The 19,153-nt window shown below is 40.2% G+C and overlaps 1 protein-coding gene and 1 long non-coding RNA gene across 5 annotated transcripts in view; one reads left to right on the plus strand and one right to left on the minus strand.

Moving 5' to 3' along the window:
* Positions 1–19,153, minus strand: part of dennd4c (DENN/MADD domain containing 4C) — a gene marked incomplete at its 3' end in the record, with an annotated part of 112,450 nt that overhangs the window by 51,103 nt on the left and 42,194 nt on the right. For all 4 annotated transcript variants that reach the window (XM_082151106.1, XM_082151105.1, XM_082151104.1 and 1 more), the window contains exons 2-4: positions 8,786–9,096; positions 1,878–2,130; positions 554–623 (exon numbers count right to left, since the gene is read on the minus strand). In XM_082151106.1, coding sequence (XP_082007232.1) covers positions 554–623; positions 1,878–2,130; positions 8,786–9,084 — 622 coding nt within the window. In that variant the 5' untranslated portion in view covers positions 9,085–9,096. The remainder of the gene's footprint in view (positions 1–553; positions 624–1,877; positions 2,131–8,785; positions 9,097–19,153) is intronic.
* The window catches only part of LOC309486385, an 88,771-nt gene that overhangs the window by 39,165 nt on the left and 30,453 nt on the right, over positions 1–19,153 (plus strand). The window lies entirely within an intron of this gene.

The raw sequence follows: 19,153 nt of genomic DNA on the forward strand, positions 1-19,153 counted from the left end.
GTTTTAACAGAAAACTCTTAAGTTCTTTCTGCGCAAACTTAAAAAACGCGAACCAGTGAGAACGTGACAGTGAAAGGGATTAGCCAGCGCGAGTCCGGATCGAACCGGGAGCGACCAGACAGCAGAGGATTCTGTTCGCAAATCAAACAATGATTTGTCCCAAAAGAATAATTAATTCTCAATTTAGAGTTTGTTATTCGTATGGTCTATGAGTGTGGACTGTGATTGGATGATGACCGGTGTCGTGGTCATTCTCAAGTGTCGTGTTGCTGTTGTATCAGTCAGTGCGTGGTTAGATCAGCGTAGCAGTCAATAAACGGGACAAATAAATTAGGCCCAATATACGGGACGTCCCGGCTAATTCGGGACAGTTGGCAACCCTAGTGGTGATATTTACAAGTAGGCCTTTTTTTTTAGAGCACTGTCAGAAAGATTCTGACAGCAAAAATCAAACACCTGAGATCAAAGAAATGGAAGAAAAAAAAATGGAGGGAGAGAGACAGAGAGAGAGAAAGAGGCAGAATCAGAAATAGAGGCAGAGATGGAGACTTACCAGCCTTATAAGGGATGGAGTTGGAGGCGGACACTGACTTCTTGTAGCACAAAAACACACTCGATCCCCACTGAGAATAAAAAAATTAAAAATTAAAACAGAGAAAGAACAAATTAACTGAATACATTCATTTAATGTTATGTATATAATACTGTGAGCAAATGTTATACAGTACAAGGACAGTATAAATTGTTTGTACAAAGGCTGAACAGCTAGCAGCACACGAAACTGAAGAAACCAATAATAATTAAAGCTGCCATTGCCTTCAGAATAACTTGAGTTGCTCTTGGGAGTACGATCCTGCATCTTTGTGCTATGTATTGAGGGATCTTGGATCATAAGTTGAGAAGAAAATTATCTAGCTCTTTGGAGTGTGAAGTGCTGGACTGCTGTTTATTGCCCAAAGATTTGTAATTATGCTGACTTATATTATATTTAAACTTATTAGTTGTGCTTGCATAGAAAAGCATCACTATTGTTATCTCACATACTTATAATTATTATTGGTGGTCCCTACAAAGCAAAGGCTTCATATCTTTGAATCACAGTGTCCTGAACAATCCCAGAGACTTGGGGTGGTTCAGAACACCCTAGCAGCTGCTTAGCAACCATATAGCAACATCCTAGCAAATTAGCAAACCACTGAGAATACTCTAGCAACTGCCTATCAACCACCCAAACACCCCAGCAACTGCTTAGCAACCACCTCATACACCTTAGCAACTGCCTAGCAAAACATGCTACCAACATCTTAAAATAACCTAGAAACATGCTAAAACATGCTAGAAACATAATAGCAATGTTAAAACATGCTCGCAAACAGGTTACAAAATGCTGGAAACATTCTAACAACATGCAAGCCATGCTAGCAAACATGTTAGAACATGCTAGAAACATGTTAACCATGTGATAAAACATGCTAGAAGGATGCTAAATGTGATATATAACCGTGATCCACGCAGTCAATATAGCGTTATTATGTAAAAATACTAATTTATTTAGTTTTAAGTGAAACCACTGTAATCCTGACAGTATTCTATTTTTTTTTTACAAAATACAACTGTAATCTGATTACTTTGTTTTTTGTCATAACAGTAACGAATTACAGTTACCAGAGTTTTGTATCCTGATTATGTAATGCCGTTACATGTATTCCGTTACTCCCCAACCCTGAATAAGGTACTGAACTTGATAATTTAATATCACTGTCTTAATATATTAAAGCCATGTAAGCTAAGCATTTTATTTTATTGACTTTCTATGGTGGAGAATTGCACAATGGACTATTTTGTTTTATATTATTTTGATCTTCAGGCCAACTCACCATGCCACAGTTGAGGTTCTTGTTCACCTTGCAGAAAGTATGAGGAGGAGTCTCGCCCTTGTTTGTGATGATGACGCAGATGTCTGTCACAGCAAGTGAGTTCTGGGGCTGGACTGGGTGCGCTCGGCGGTATGTGATGAATATGCGCTGAGATGTGGCAGAGCTGTTGTTGACGTTTGCACAGCGGCCAAACGGTGTGGCCTCAATGACTTCACAACCCTGAATGACACGCTCTTTACCCTCGTACAGTACCCTACAACAAATAGAAACACTGATCAGCAATTTAAAGGGTTAGTTCACCCAAAAATTCAAATTATGTCATCATTTACTCCCCCTTAAAGTCCCACTGTGGTGAAAATCAAGTTTTTAACATTGTTTGTATGTCTATGACGTGTTTTTAATGTGCTTTAAAGGGCACCTATTATGCCCCTTTTCACAAGATGTAAAATAAGTATCTGATGTCCCCAGAGTGTGTATGTTAAGTTTTAGCTTAAAATACCCAACAGATAGGGGCGGTTTCCCGGACCGAGATTAAGCCTTATCCTAGACTAAAATTGCCCTTTAAACCAGATTAACAGAAATCTGATTTCTCAGTCAAGGCTTTAAATAGTCCTAGATTTAGTTTAGTCCAGAGTTTAATAAGCTGATTTCCTGGAGGAAGACTAGAGTTACTCCAGGACTAAATCGAGGCTTAAATTAAACCTACCAGGAGGCAGGTTTAACTTCAGATTAACATTGTGTTTCAAAGTGGACACGTGTATTACTTGGATGGATACACACACACACACACACACACACACACACACACACTTTAATTTATGTGTGTGTATATATGTGTGTGTATATATATATATGAAGAGTTCAAATGCAAAAGCCTCTAAGTGCCATCTGAAATTTTCTTTTAGAATGATCATTTTTATCAAGCTCGTATATTTAAGTTCAGTAATTTCACCTAAATGGCAGTGAAAATGACCTATTAAATGTAATTTAAGTGAAATTACTTAAATTAAATATACAAGCTTGATAAAAATGATCATTCTAGAAGAAAATTTCAGATGGCACTTAGAGGCTTTTGCATTTGAACTCTTCATATATATATATATATATATATATATATATATATATATATATATATATATACTACCGTTCAAAAGTTTGGGGTCAGTAAGAATTTTAATGTTTTTAAAAGAAGTCTCTTCTGCTCACCAAGGCTGCATTTATTTGATAAAAAAAAAAAAAAGTAATATTGTGAAATATTATTCCAATTTAAAACAGCTGTTTTCTATGTGAATATACAGTAAAATGTAATTTATTCCTGTGATCAAAGCTGAATTTTCAGCATCATTACTCCAGTATTCAGTGTCACATGATCCTTCACAAATCACTCTAATATGATGATTTGATGCTCAAGAAACATTCATTATTATTATCAATGTTGAAAACAGTTGTGTACACATTTTTTTCAAAATTCTTTGATGAATAGAATGTTCAAAAGAACAGTATTTATCTAAAATCTAAAGCTTTTGTAACATTAAACACTACCGTTCAAAAGTTTGGGGTCAGTAAGAATTTAAATTTTATTTTTGGGGGAAAGAAATACAAATAAATCAATATTTTTATTCATCAAGGATGAGTTGAACTGATCAAAAGTTACAGTAAAGACATTTATAATGTTAGAAAATATTCTATTTTAAATAAATGCTTTCTATTCATTTTTTTTTTTATAATTTAGAAAATTTGTACACAACTGTTTTCAACATTGATAATAATAATGAATGTTTCTTGAGCATCAAATCATCATATCAGAATGATTTCTGAAGGATCATGTGACACTGAAGACTGGAGTAATGATGCTGCAAATTCAGCTTTGATCACAGGAATAAATTACAGTTTAAATATATATTAAAATAGAAAACAGTCATTTTAAATTGTCATAATACTGTATTTCACAATATTACAGTTTTTTTTTTATTGTTTTTTATCAAATAAATGCAGCCTTGGTGAGCAGAAGATACTTCTTTTAAAAACATTAACAATCTTACTGACCCCAAACTTTTGAACGGTAGTTTGTATATATTACAAACAGACTTCCAGCATTTATTTTCTTTTATTCCATAGCTGGTGTGTGCAGTTTATTTAGCTTGCTTAAAATAATTTTCTCTTGTTTAGTACATTTTTTTTGATTGCAGTCTTTTTCTGATTCCATTGTTTCCTTGGATTTGCTTCTCAGTTCCATGCAATTTTAAGCTTTTCTTGGTTCATTCCATGTTTTATAGGCAACCTCTATCATGCTAACTCAGATTAGCACAGTTGGTTTTAAATTAATCTGGTTTATTTTAATTCAGGACTCCATAGTCCAGGTGTAACTAATCCGTACTTAATCTGTGTTACAGAAAGCCATTTTTTAAGACACGATTAACTATTCTTGATTAAGGCCTACTCCTGGCTTAATTTAAACCCTGTCCGGGAAACCGCCCCATAATTTTTTACAGCATGTTTAAATTGTCATTTTTGGGGGCTCAGAAAAACACGCTGTTTTAGTGTGTATCCCTTTAAATGCAAATGAGCTGCTGTTGCCAGCCCAAAGGGCGGAGCCTCACGAGCTCGCGCTCAGAGCCAGGACAATCTCATCTAATAATATCAAAACAGAAACTCTCAGTTCATTTTGACCCGGAGTCAGACAATAATGCACAGAGCCAGAGAATATATGCTGTATGGAGATAGAACAGGTATAGTTTAGTTTTATTACGGTAATAACTTATTTGTCATCTGCTTTTATCCACTATTAAAACAAGCCTGCTGTAGCAGACCCCATCCAAATGATGACCAAAATATACTGGAGAGGCGGTATTACTATTAACATTAAGTGACATGGCATCTGACGCACAGAAGCCATTGGCACATGTCACTATGCGTATTGGCACATCCGGTCTTCATTGGCATGTGCCAGTGGATAGTGGCATGTGTCACTGACATTATTGGCATGTGCCAGTGGATAGTGGCATGTGTCACTATCCACTGGCATTTATGTCAAATTTTGCATAATAGGTGCCCTTTAAGACAAACTATGTGCAAATTCATAAGTCAACACTATTGCAGAGTATTTTCTCTTTAAAACTGCAGTGAAAAAAAGAGTCTCAAAAACGAGGTTTGAAATCGCTGGTGTTTCTGACATCACAATCTACCTTGTAACCAATCATGTCAACGTGCTGGCGGGCTTTAGCATATCATTAACAGCGAACTAGCAGGGGTGTCTCGAAAGATGCCAGGTTATGGTAATGACTTTCTCCACTTACGTTCTAATTTGTTCAAAGTGTTTCTGATGATTGTTAGAAGGCAGACTGAGATGGCGAATGTGAACAAAGTCTGTGTAGCATTAGCAACACATAATTAGCTGTTTGATAACATAGTCAAGCAAAAGGCTAATCATATTAATTACCGTTACGTGTCCGACGTTGTAAAAAATGATACCATTGTGCAGCGTTTACTTCAGTAAGTTGGCCGAGTGAATCAGTGAGCTGGTGCGAGTGGACTGGAGGCGGAGCTAATTAGCATATTCATGGGTCCGCGTATACTAAATGAAGCAAGGGTGTAAAATTGCATTCAAGCTATTTTAAGGCATGAAGAATATATTTCACATAAAAAACTTTTAATTATGTAATTTTGTGGATCAAAGATGAGTTTTAAGGCATAAAAAAGGGACTTTGAGTTGTTCCAAACCGGTATGAGTTTCTTTCTTCTGTTGAACACAAAAGAATATATTTTTAAAAATGTTGGTGAATAAACAGTTGACAGTAGCCATTGACTTCCACAGTAGAAAAAAAATACTACGGAAGTCAATGGCTACCATCAACTGTATGTTTTGATGTTGTCAGAGAGAGTAACCTCTGACCTTAATTGCAGCCATCTTGTTTACTCAGTTGATGCTGATAGTCACATGGTTAAAGCAGCTCAATCTCTTCATAATCTTTGCAATCATTTATAGAAGCTTTGTCTGTAAGTATTAATGCATTTACTAGAAGCTTGTTTTTCATCTTTTGTTTGGAATTAGTGGCAGTCATTTTAGGATAAAATTTATATTAAGAGAGACTTTTCAGTACGATGTTACATGCATCTAGATTATTATTGTGTATATTATGTTCAGTTATACCTTAAGCAAACTGTTACAATTATTAAATGTACAGTCTTTAGAAAATATTTTTTCCCTTTTTCAGTATTTCAGTTTTACTCTGTTCCACTTGCATTTGAAGTGGTGGTGTTAATAAATCCATGCTTCAGTTCAACTTTCTTGTGGAAGGAGTCATCTGTCTGCCTAGTTGAAGAAGAGGAATCTTTTTACGAGGGCAGAATACATAACGATAACTATATTAGCATATATTAGCATCTGCCGCTTTAAATGCTCAAGCTCTTAAAAGCAGAATGGATTCTGATTGGATGTCAATGTTTTTATCGTTCATCAGCTGGAAAAAAATCATTCTGAAAATGATCCCAACTATATTATTTATTTGTGCCAGTGTGCTGTTATCGTTATAGTTGTGATGTGGACTCTGCTATTCTTTCATATTTAGAACGATTTCTTTATCATTATCGTTATAGTTATCGTACTTGGTGTTAAACGGGTTTTAGGCTGTACTCCAGCATAACTTTTCTTGTGATGTGCCAATCTTTTGTCTGACTTAATTTTCTGTTCTTACTAGAGTTGAGCCACCAAAAAAAAAACTTGCCTTTTTTACTGAATAGCAACATCTAGCAGTGTACAATAATGACACTGCAACCTTATGTTTAATTTGTCCTTGAGATCTTTTTTTTTTTTGACTCACAAACAAAAAATAGAGGGCAGACTGTTGATCACTCCATTGTCACTCCATTGAAAGTCCATTTCCACAAAACTGTTTCAAAAAGTTCATAGACAGATTAGCTCTATGTAAGTGCATTGATCAATGTTTATATGTGAATAAAAGCCTAAATTAAATCTGTTCATTGCATAAATTCTATTCCATGTTTTTGCTGAAAACCTGCCGCTAAAATATAGCCTATAGCTAGAAAAACATGCTATATTTTCGTTGATTAAAAATATTTACTTTGAAAGATTGAAAATGACTCAAAGCTAAAATAATAAGTCATTTTTATATTCAGAAGCTATTAAGCCTTGTTAATTTAACTGTCCTTTAAAAAAATATGGTAATCTGCTGTTGCACCATAGTACTGAATAATAGGTGGTGTGCTGTTCAGGCACCCAATTATGCAGAGACACTATCTCTGGACTCCAGAGAGCCCAAATGGGATATGGAGTATAGATTTAAAAGCTTTAACACAGTAAGTGCCATAAAATGCCATACTAGCGAGTGCATTACATCATATTGATATTTAATAGTGTAGCATGGTGAGCGAAGACAAGATACAATGGGTGTTGATTCATGCCTTAGAGTGTGTTTATTTTAAATCACAATGACCATTTACTAAAAAGGGGGATTTTAGTGATAACTAAAAGGGGAAATGGTGTCCTTGCTGTGATTTGGCAATGGTGAGGATCAGGGAGGGTAATGATTCAGGCAGGGGTGGGACTGACGGTGGCGAAGTAGTAAGCTATATCCATAAAAGAGTGAAGACCTTGAGCTGAATTTTAAAACTCACTGTCAGCTGATGCTGAATGGAGACCACAAATAGATTTTGAATGCATGTGCCCCACTTTTGTTATTCAGCTATAGATATGGGATAGGTTGATTATGACTAGAAAAATGGAGTATATATGTAGGGTGCGGATTGTAAAAAACCACAAAAAAAAACCCAAAAAAACAGAGGGGAGGATATTTGAATGAGAATATGTAATTCATATAAAATGAAGAGTAAAGATACATAAAGTAATTGTTTAAACTGAATGAACTAAATTAAATACATTTTTAACAATTAACCTAAATTAGTGTTGTAGTACTTGAGACTGGTCTTGGTCTCGAGACCGCTCTTGAGACCATTTCTTAAGGTCTTGGTCTTGTCCTGGTCTCAACCGCATTTGTACTTGGACTTGTCTCTTGTCTCAGACTTAGAGAACGGGATTGTATTTCAAGACTGGTCAACCCCACAGCTGTGGGGATAAATTTAAACTAAATTGCCGGTGCACTGTTATGATTTTTGTTAACATAATTGGATCATCATTGTAATTTGATGTAAAACTTTCTGCTTCAAATACAACCCATAACTTATTTCTAATTTGATTTATTTTATTACTGTTGTATCAAGTCTGTTGTATTATTATTATTGTATCAGTAATAAATCACTCAGAAATTAGTGAGGTATTCAGCCATCTACCCCTACAAATTTGTATTATCTTCATTCCATCATAGTCCAGAATAAGTTGTAGTGGTGCACACATTTTACTAGGCTGCTTGCAACACTGAATGCTGAAAATCTGTGTGGGTCTCATGAAAGTGGTGGCAGCAACAACAGTGCTTTGCACTGACTACAGATAAACTTGATTCATGTCAAGGATAGCAATAGCTAGTAAACTGCTGATCTGCCAATTAAACACATTAGATCTAACATTATTACATAATATTATTCCAGTTACCGTTCCACTCTGAAGAATATGGACACTATTTTATTAAGCTTGTCTGTTTTGATAAATTACCTTTGCATTTTTTTGTCATTAACTTAAAAAGTCCTGCAATAGGGTTGCATGATTATGACAAGAATTTCCAACGAGCCTGGATGGTCTTGATTCAAACAGATCATGCAGACACTCCCAATGCTCTTGCAATTATGAGAATTACTTTTATGGCTTTCACACTAAACAAAGTCATAAAAACCTGTGTTGACTTCATGTTTGACTTCTGTTAACATAATAATCTGTTCAAGGGTACAGATACACAGATATACGGGTACAGGGACAGCCATTTACACTAAAAACTCACCCAACGTCAATGAGTGGGGGCTTTCCATGACCCCTCTTGTAACACAAGAAGAGTTCTGGGCTCTTGAGGCTGCCATGGTTGAGATTGGCCGGCTGGCCGCTGTAGGTGCTCTCAATGCATGTGAAACCTTCAGGCACAGTTTCTCCGGCAGACTTGTTGATGACAGCCAGGTCTGTGATAGATGCCTTGGGTCCACTGGACTTGGTTTCAGATAAATCCTGTTCTAGTGGTGTGGACTTGTCTGTGAGGCCAGCTACAACGAAGTAGTCCGTCACGCGGTGACCCTTATCCTCGATCATGGCTGGGCAGACCTGTTTGGAAAGAAGCAACTGTTGATTTTGTGCATTTCTAGGTTTTGGAACTTTTGGGCACTTGTGAACATGTAGCAAGGTATGTTGTTATGGGAAGAAGGAGGCGGGAACCGGCGAACGTTTAATCCAAAATAAACACAAAATGAAAGTAAAAGACATAAACAAAACATAAAGTCCAGGCCTGGTCCTCTCTCGTCCTTCCCTGCCGTCGCTCCCCCTTTTACGCTTCCAAAGCTACGAGATAGGTGCAGCGCGCAGGTGACCCTCATTAGTAATCACACCACTGTCCAATACAGTACTGTGCAAAAGTCTTAGGTACGTTAGTATGTGTGTATATATATATACAGTACCGTTCAAAATGAAGAAGTCTCTTATGCTCATCAAGCCTGCATTTATTTGATCAAAAATAAAAAATAAAACAATAATATTATGAAATATTATTACAATTTAAAATAATGGTTTTCTATTTTAATATACTTTGAAATATAATTTATTTCTATGATTCAAAGCTGAATTTTCATCAACCATTACTCCAGTCTTCAGTGTCACATGATCCTTCAGAAATCATTCTAATATGCTGATTTATTATCAATGTTGGAAACAGTTGTGCTAATTAATATTTTTTTGGAAACTGTGATACTTTTTTTCAGGATTCGTTGATTTATTTATTTTTTTAAATGCCGGTTCTTTAATTCTAAATATAAATATTTTCTAACAATATAAATCTTTACTATCACTTTTCATCAATTTAACACATCCTTGCTGAATAAAAGCAGTTTGCGCTGCACGCTCAGGACCGTTTGCCTAGGCTGTGTATTACAGGTAATTTGGTTTTGTCTGCATTTATGTTTTTTTTTTACTCTAAAAATGACGGCACCCATTGACTTGCATTATATGAAACAGCAAGGACCAATGATGTTCAGCAAGTGATATTAATGGTTAATTGATCAATTAAATATGTAAACAAAAGTGGACGGTCTCTTCAGAAGACTTGAATTAAATCGCTCCATTCAAATGGATTACTGTTACACTGAATCTTGTGGTATCGTATTAAAGTTAGAAATTCCAGTACCGTGACCACTAATTCATGTACTTGTAAAGTAACTATTTTCTACATAGATCTATGATTTGATTGAATATATTGGTAATTCATTAAATATCGCCAGCTAAAAAGTAAATAGTAACTAGTACTTTTTGAGAAGAGTACTTTGTTGTACTTTTACTTAAGTACTTTTTTGACACCAGTACTTTTACTTGAAATCGAGTATTATTTCAGCAATGTAACAGTACTTGTACTTCAGTAAAAAATGTCAGTACTCTTTCCACCTCTGCTGCTCAAAATGTCTTTGATTGGCTACAATGCTCATCGATGCAACCTTTCATGCCATGATCTAAATATAACGCTATAAACACTTTTTACGATTAGTTAACCTTGAGAGCTGTAATAGTAAAAACATGCTAAAAGCTTTTGAGAGAGTTCCACATGTAATACTTTACATGTACAGTGGTGGTCAAAATTGATGGCACCCCTGATAAATATGATAAAAAATGGCTATAAAAAATAAATCTGCATTGTTTATCCTTTTGATCTTTCCTTCAAAAAATTCGCAAAAATCGAACCTTTCATTGAAGTAAAAGAATTGAAATTGGGGGGTAAATCACATTATGAAATAAATGTTTTTCTCCAAAACACGCTGGCCATAATTGTTGGCACCCCTAGAATTTTTTATGAGAAAAATATCTCTGAAGTATATTCCCATTAATATTTACCTTTTTTAGCACACCACGGTGACTAGGGACATGAAATTGTCCAGCTATGACTTCTTGTTTCACAGGAGTTTAAATATGAGGAAACACAAAGGCCAAATTCCCTGAATCATCCATCACAATGAGTAAAACCAAAGAATATAGTTCTGATGTGCAGCAAAAGATTGTTGAGCTTCACAAAATAGAAAGTGGCTGTAAGAAAATATCAAAAGAATTGAAAATCCCCATTTTGACCATCAGGGCAATAATTAAGAAGTTATAATCAACTAAAGATGTTACGAATCTGCCAGGAAGAGGACGTGCGTCTATATTGTCTTAATGGATGGTGAGGAAGAAAGTTTGAGTGGCCAAAGACTCTCCAAGGATCACAGATGGAGAATTGCAGAGATTAGTTGAGTCTTGGGGGTCAGAAAGCCAAAAAAATAAAAATGTATCAAACAACCCCTACATCACCACATGTTGTTTGGGAGGGTTTCAAGAAAAATCCTCCTCGCTCCTCCACGGATAAACTCCAGCATATTCAGTTGTCAGACACGACTGGATCTTCAAAAGGGACCGGATTCTGTGGTCAGATGAAACTTAAAAAAGGGCTTTTTGGCAGCAAACCCACCAGATGTGTTTGGTGCAAACAGGGATGAAGAGTACCCCATGCCTACGGTTAAATATACTGCTGGATCTTATATGTTGTGGGCCTATTTATTTGCTGGAGGTCCTGGACATCTTGTTCAGATACATGGTATTATGGATTCTAGCAAATACAAACAGATAAAAAATAAAAACCTGACAGCCTCTGCTAGAAATCTTATTATGGGCCGTGGTTGGATCTTCCATCAGGACAACGGTCCAAAACAAACATCAAAATCAACACAAAAATGGGTAACTGAGCACAAAATGAAGCTTCTGCCATGACCGTCCCAGTTCCCTGACCTGATAAGTGCAGTGAACTGAACAGAAGAAGCACCAACATGAACTTGTGAATCTGAAGGATCTGGAGAGATTCTGTATGGAGGAATGGTCTCTGATCTCTTGTCAGGTGTTCTCCAAACTCATCAGGCATTATAGAAGAAAACTCAGAGCTGTTATCTTGGCAAAAGGAGGTTGCAAAAAGTATTTAATAACAGGGTGCCAACAATTATGGCCAGCGTGATTTGGCGAAAAACATTTATTTTATAATGTGATTTACCCCCCACTTTCAATTCTTTTACTTCATTGAAAGGTTAGATTTTTGTGCATTTTTTTAATGAAAGATCAAAAGGATAAACAATTCAGATTTATTTTTTACAGCCATTTTCTATCATATTTATCAGGGGTGCCATCAATTTTGACCACCACTGTAATGTTAGCCAATCAATGAAGTGGGTGTTTACACTAAAGTCTTACAGCAGACACGCCCCATCAAACAGAGCGTTCAGAGGGCTAAAATCAGGGTAGGAAAATTGCCTTTTATTTCTGAATGATGAAAATTTTTGCTGTAAAAATCATAGTAATATTATATGCACGACACTGCACACCAGCAAACATAAAATAATAAAATAATGCCGTTCATGGCCCCTTTAAAATTGAGTGAAATTTAAATGGTAAAGGCTTAAAAATACATTAAAAGGATCAACTTTCCATATCTTTCCTGAAAAGCACTGCAACATTATGTGAGCATAATTGCTGTTTTTAAATTTTGACATTACATGTAGCAAACTTTCTGTTTGGAAAACTTTAACAATTTTTTTTTCTTTACTTTGCAGCAGCCAAGATTAACTAATTGTGAAAAGTCAAGTCAAGTCACCTTTATTTATATAGGTTTTTTTTTTTAAATACAGATTGTTTCAAAGCAGCTTTACAGAGATAACAGGAAAATAATGCAACAAAGTTTATTTCTAGAAGAAAATAGCGTCACAGTCCAGCTTAAGTAAGTTTGGGAGCAAAAAACCTTGGGAGAAACCAGGCTCAGCCAGTGTATGGTTATGATTCAGGCAGCATTATAGGTCAGAAGTCAGATTGGATTGGAACACTCAGAATAAAAAGTGATGATCACAGCATAATATTTAGATCTACTTCCACTGAATAGAAGGTTGCAGCAGTGAGCCCATCCACAGATCCCAGTCAGATCCCAGTTTGTTGAGCACATGATGCTATGACTTTTCCATTTCCATCTGCACTCTTACGAATGCATCATTATAACTAACTCAGTGCAAACATTATGCAAATAAGATATTCATTGAGCAGCACAGACATCATCATTGATTATAATAGGAGTTTTGGTGAAAGTGCAGAACACAAGTTGCTGACCTGCGCTAAAATTAAAGTGATTTACAGCTCCAGTGATTATATTTGATCAAAACCATTTAGACACTGGTTTCATCTACAGATGCATAAACAGCAATAAACAAATGTCTGACTGTACATGAGTCCTCCTCACATATAAAAAAAAAATCACTGATCACAGATTAGGCATTAGAATTAACACGGTTACTTACATATTGCAGTATTACTATCGGGTCCATATCTTTCCTGAAAAGTCTGTTTGCAAAGTATGTGAAGAATTGCAGCTTGTTTAACTAAGTATACACAGTAAAATGAATGAAGCAAACAAATAAAGCCCTACATGTTTTTAAGCCCTACTGTTCTAGTAGTTTTTCTGTTCTCTTACGAGAGGTTCTCTCGTATTGCGTAAGTTAGCTTACGCTACGGGTAAAGTAATCTTTTCTGGAGATATGAAGCCAAAAAATTATCCTTAATTTTTTTATATATTGTCAACGCAGTGCAGCAGCAGGCAGACCTAGAGCAGGCTGTCTAGCGTGCTCATTGGCTGCCGTGCGGCAACTGCAGCAGCCTACCACTGAGCCTCGCGTGACGTCGCGCCCTCACGCGTCATAGCCCGCCAGAATGGGGATGGCTTAGCATATATAAGGAAGGGCTCGGGGGCTGCTTACCTGATTTTCATCTCTTCAGCGAAGCTCTCCGCATCGCTGGATCTTTGAGAGAAGCCGCCGCCGTCGAAGCAAGCGACAGAGCAAGCAGAGGACAGCGCCTGAGGAAGCCGGACGATTCTTCGCCGCCTTCAGCCATCCGTGCCTGCTACGCTATCCGGCGTCATATCCTTTTACTGCTGTGTGTGTTGCCGCTGCGACACCCACTCTCTATTCTTCTAAAAGAGAAATTTCCTACGAGGCGTTGTTTCAAATGCCTCGCACCACTTCCCGCTCTCTCTCTCCCTCTGTTCGAGCCGTGCAAACTGCGCCGTTCACAAGGGATGTCAGAGATGCGGACGGTCACGGAGCTAGCTTCCTCGCGCTCTCTCCCTCTGTTCGAGCCGCGCAAACTGCTCCGCTCACAAGGGATGTCAGAAGTGGACGGTCACGGAGCTAGCTTCCTCGCGCTCTCTCCCTCTGTTTGAGCCGCGCAAACTGCGCCGTTCACAAGGGATGTCAGAGGCGGACGGTCACGCGGCTAGCTTTCTTTACGTTACAAGAAAGCTAGCCCGCCCTCGCGCCCCGTTCGCGCGCGTCACTCACCGAGGAAAGAGTGTTTTTAGTCCCGCCGAGGCCGGACTGACCTCCATTTCTCACACATTTCTCTGTCCCCTTATAAGTTCAGGCGACTGGAAATGTCAATACTGCAGTAAACGAGCCTGTTATAATACATGCACGCCTGCAAATGAACGCCGTCACAAGATATGATGACGCTCTCTGGCTATTCGCCTATTACGACCCTTCTTCCCGTTCTCTCTCCCTTTGTTCGAGCCGCGCAAACAGCGCCGTTCACAAGGGATGTCAGAGCGGACGGTCACGAGCAATATTGCAGTAAACGAGCCTGTTATAATACACGCACGCCGGCAAACAAACCCCAACACAAAACATGTCGACGCTCTCTTATATGCTCGCACTAACCGAAAGCCTATGTGTTTTCCCCCTGTGGCTCAGTGGCAAAATCTTGGGCTTTCGCGCCAGAGACCCGTGTTCGAATCCTGGCGCTGGCGTCAGATAAAAATTATGCTGTTCGCTTCTCCGAGCTCACGGCCAGCTTTCTTACAGAAAGTGAACCCGCCTCTCGCACCCTCCCGCTCACATGATGGTGCTCGAGTATTTATGAGCGTCTAAACATATAAGCCTTCAAAGCATTTCGCTCTGTCAGTCCCCTTCAAGAGGCGACTGCAGATGTGTATTTTGCAGCCAACAAGCGCGTTGTACAACCCGCTCGCCTGCACCCAAAAACACAGTTTTTACGGCACCCCAGAGAAATCTCATAAGAGTACAATTCTGGTTATACGGCTCACGCCGATGGTGTCTTGAGTGTAGAAAATGTGCCCGCTTCACAGTGTACACACAAGCACGGTTCCCCCTGTGTCATTCACTCATGCAGAGCCCACTCTAGATCTGGCATATGCCGCTCGAGTGTTAAATGTAGGAAATGTGCCCACAAAACAGTGCCCACACCTACTCACTGCCCGCTCTGTTACACGGTTATCCCAGGGGGCGGAGCCTTTAATGCCACATACCGGCCGTGTTGTGAACGTAAGCCCTGTGCCCGCTCACGAGCGCTCACACTTACTGAGAAACACTGTAACCCCGGCGACGCTCACGCGCCCCGCTTTTCCCGTCACAGAATGTTCTCCATCCAAGTGATCGAGTCGTTAAGTGTAAAGCGGCCAGCCATCGCTGTCAGCGAGCCGCCCTATTCAGGCATTGAGAGCGCACGCGTGCCGCGCCGATACCTCTGATACAGGTTCTCGACCCCATGCAGTGCGGCGATCGGAACCCAGAGGCCATTCTACCCCTAGCTATGCATGCAAAAGCATGGTAAACGATTCTGGGCGTGTCAGAATGGGTGCTGAATATTGTAAAGCAGGGCTATGCACTACAGTTCGCTCGCTGTTCCCCGCGCTTTCGAGCACGGACCGAGACGAGAGTGAATGTGGAAGTAGCACACCTACTTCGTGCAGAAATAGCAAAGCTGCTGTACAAGGGGGCGATAGAGCCGGTACATCCTTCTCTGAGTGAGTCAGGCTTTTACAGCCGTTACCTCCTCGTGCCCAAGAAGGATGGAGCTCTCAGACCTATCTTAGATCTGAGATATTTGAACAAAGCTCTCACGAGGTGACCGTTCAAAATGCTCACAACCAGGCAAATCCTCGCGCAGATTCGCCCTAGGGACTGGTTTATTTCTCTCGATCTGAAAGACGCATACTTTCAGATTCAGATTATACCCCGTCACAGGCCATTCTTGAGATTCGCCTTCGACGGTCAGGTATATCAATACACTGTCCTGCCGTTCGGCCTGTCTTTAGCACCCCGTACATTCACAAAGTGCATGGATGCGGCCCTCGCTCTCCTGAGAAGTCATGGTATGCGAATTTTTAACTATTTGGACGATTGGCTGATTTTAGCACAATCGGAGATAGAACTCATATCTCACAGAACAGTGCTTCTCAGCCATCTGGAAAGCCTGGGTCTCACGGTCAACTGGACCAAGAGCTCATTGCTGCCCCATCAGTCAACCTCTTTTCTGGGAATAGAGCTGGACTCGGTGGCTATGACGGCCCGCTTGTCGACACAGCGCGCGCGCCGTGTTCGGCATCTGGCCGCGTCTTTCCAGAAGGGCAGCGTTGTTCCTCTGAAAACATTTCAGAGAATGTTGGGTTATATGGCTCCAGCTGCAGCAGTGCTCCAGCGGGGTCTACTGCGATATGCGCCCTCTACAACGCTGGCTGAACGCTCGAGTGCCTCACCGAGCCTGGGCTGCCGGCGGCTCGCGAATCAGAGTGACTCAGAGCTGCATTTCAGCTCTGCAGCCCTGGATAGCGGCCAAATGGTACCAGTTGGGAGTGACAATGGGAGCCGTCTAGTACCGAAAGGTGATCTCGACGGACGCCTCCAACCTAGGTTGGGGCGCTCTTTTCGAGGGCAGACCGGTCTATGGCCTCTGGTCAGACCGGGAGAAAAACCTTCACATAAACTGTCGAGTCGAGAATGCGCTGAAACACTTCCTCCCATACCTGCGGGACCACCACGTACTGGTCCGCACAGACAACATGTCTGTGGTGTCCTACGTGAACTGCCAGGGCGGTGTCAGATCCAGAAATCTCTGCGCTCTGGCGGAACGCCTCCTCGTTTGGGCTCAGCACTCACGGCGCTCGCCACAGAGCCACGCATGTGCCGGGTCACCTGAACGATGGCCCAGACAAACTGTCCAGGGACAAGGTTCCCCCGGGGGAATGGTCTTTGCATCCCCAGACAGTCCAGCTTCTGTGGCGCCTTTTCGGCAAAGCGAAAGTCGACCTCTTTGCGTCAAAAGACAATGCTCACTGCCCAAGGTTCTTTTCAAAGAGCGAGGATGCGCTGGCCCAAGCCTGGCCCAGCGGCCCGCTGTACGCTTTCCCCCCGATCTCACTGTTGCCACAGGTAATCTGGAGAATCAGGGAGACGCGCCACTCTGTGCTCCTTATAGCCCCGCGCTGGAAGAACCAAATGTGGTTCCCGGAGTTAATGCGGCTGGCAGCCCCATGGCCGATCCCGGTGAGAAGAGACCTCCTCTCTCAAGCCCACGGTTCAATCTGGCATCCTCATCCAGAGCGCTGGTCTCTGCATGCATGGATAATCAACGGATACCCGTTGACTTGCCAAAGGGGTCGTGAACACGATCACGCAGTCTAGAGCTCCCTCTACGAGACGGCTCTACGCGTCTGAAGGGTCTGTGTTTAAAAAATGGTGCACCGTCAAAAATTTAGACCCACAAACTTGTGGGGTTTCGTGGGTGCTTTGCTTCCTTCAAGAGCTGCTGGACATGGGCAGGTCCCCCTCCACGCTCAAAGTGTATGTCGCGGCCATGGCAGTGTTCGCCGAATCGACGCGCGGCCGCGCAATAGGAAGGAACGAGTTCATCATCCGCTTCCTCAGAGGAGCCAGCATCCGAAGCTCCCAAGTAGCACCACAGACTGGAGCTCACTGATGCCCTGGCCAAGGTCTGGGAGGACACTATCTCATTAGGGGAATGCCCAGACATTGTCGTGAGTGCATACAGGCACGTGGGGGCCATACACACTACTGACTTACATTAGTCAAGTCAAGTCAAGTCAAGTTTATTTGTATAGCGCTTTTCACAATACAGATTGTATCAAAGCAGCTTCACAGTATTAAATTAAAATAATACAACAAAGTTTGTTTCAAGAGGAATTTATTGATTGATAAAATTAAATTAAATATCCCCAAAATATCCCCAACTGAGCAAGCCAAAGGCAACAGTGGCAAGGAACCGAAAAACTCCATCAAGTGACCTAATGGTGTCCTAAAACTCCATCAGGTGACCTAATGGAGAAAAAAAACCTTGGGAGAACCCAGGCTCAGTCGGGGGCCAGTTCTCCTCTGGCATTTATGATCTAGAGGCCGGATTGTAGTTTGAACTGTAGGATTATATGAATGCCTGGCTGAAGAGATGCGACTTTAATCTAGTTTTAAACTGGGAGAGCGAGTCTAAGCAACGAACAGTATCAGGAAGACTATTCCAGAGTTTTGGAGCCAAATGTGAAAATGCTCTCCCTCCTTTGGTGGTTCTGGATATCCTATGTATGACCAAAAGCCTTGAATTTAGTGATCTTAAAGAGCGCGATGGATTATAGGGCGATAGAAGATCCGTTAATTAGACTGGAGCTAAGCCGTTTAGGGCTTTATACGTCAGTAGCAATACCTTGTAATTAATACGGAACTTTATAGGTAACCAATGCAGTGATGATAAAATCGGTGTTATATGATCATATTTTCTTGATCTCGTAAGAACTCTAGCGGCGGCATTTTGGACTAACTGTAGCTTACTGTAACTGTAGCGGAAGACAAAACTTGTAGTCCATTATAACATCTACAAAGACAGCCTTCATGCTTTCAATATGGAACTAGGCAAAGCTAGACAGACTTTCTTCTCAAATATTATAAACAGTAATTTAAACAACACACGCACTCTTTTTGCTACTGTAGAGAGACTGACAAACCCCCCAAGCCAGATTCCCAGTGAAATGCTCTCAGACAGCAAGTGCCGTGAGTTTGCTTCTTTCTTCTCTGAGAAAATCAATAATATCAGAAAGGTGATCAGCACATCCTTGACTTGCGCTGGGGTCAGACAGATCAAACCACCTGAGAAAGTAGTTACTATGTCTGATTTCAAAGAAATTGATGGCAAAATTTTGGAAGAAACCGTACAGCACCTTAAAACATCAACCTGCGCTCTTGACACACTTCCCACATCGTTTTTCAAAAGTGTGTTAAACAGTTTAGAAGCAGATCTTCTAGAAGTGGTAAATGCTTCA

This window comes from Leuciscus leuciscus (genome assembly GCF_965113295.1).
Source record: "Leuciscus leuciscus genome assembly, chromosome: 2".
In the NCBI taxonomy this organism is placed as follows: Eukaryota; Metazoa; Chordata; class Actinopteri; order Cypriniformes; family Leuciscidae; genus Leuciscus; species Leuciscus leuciscus.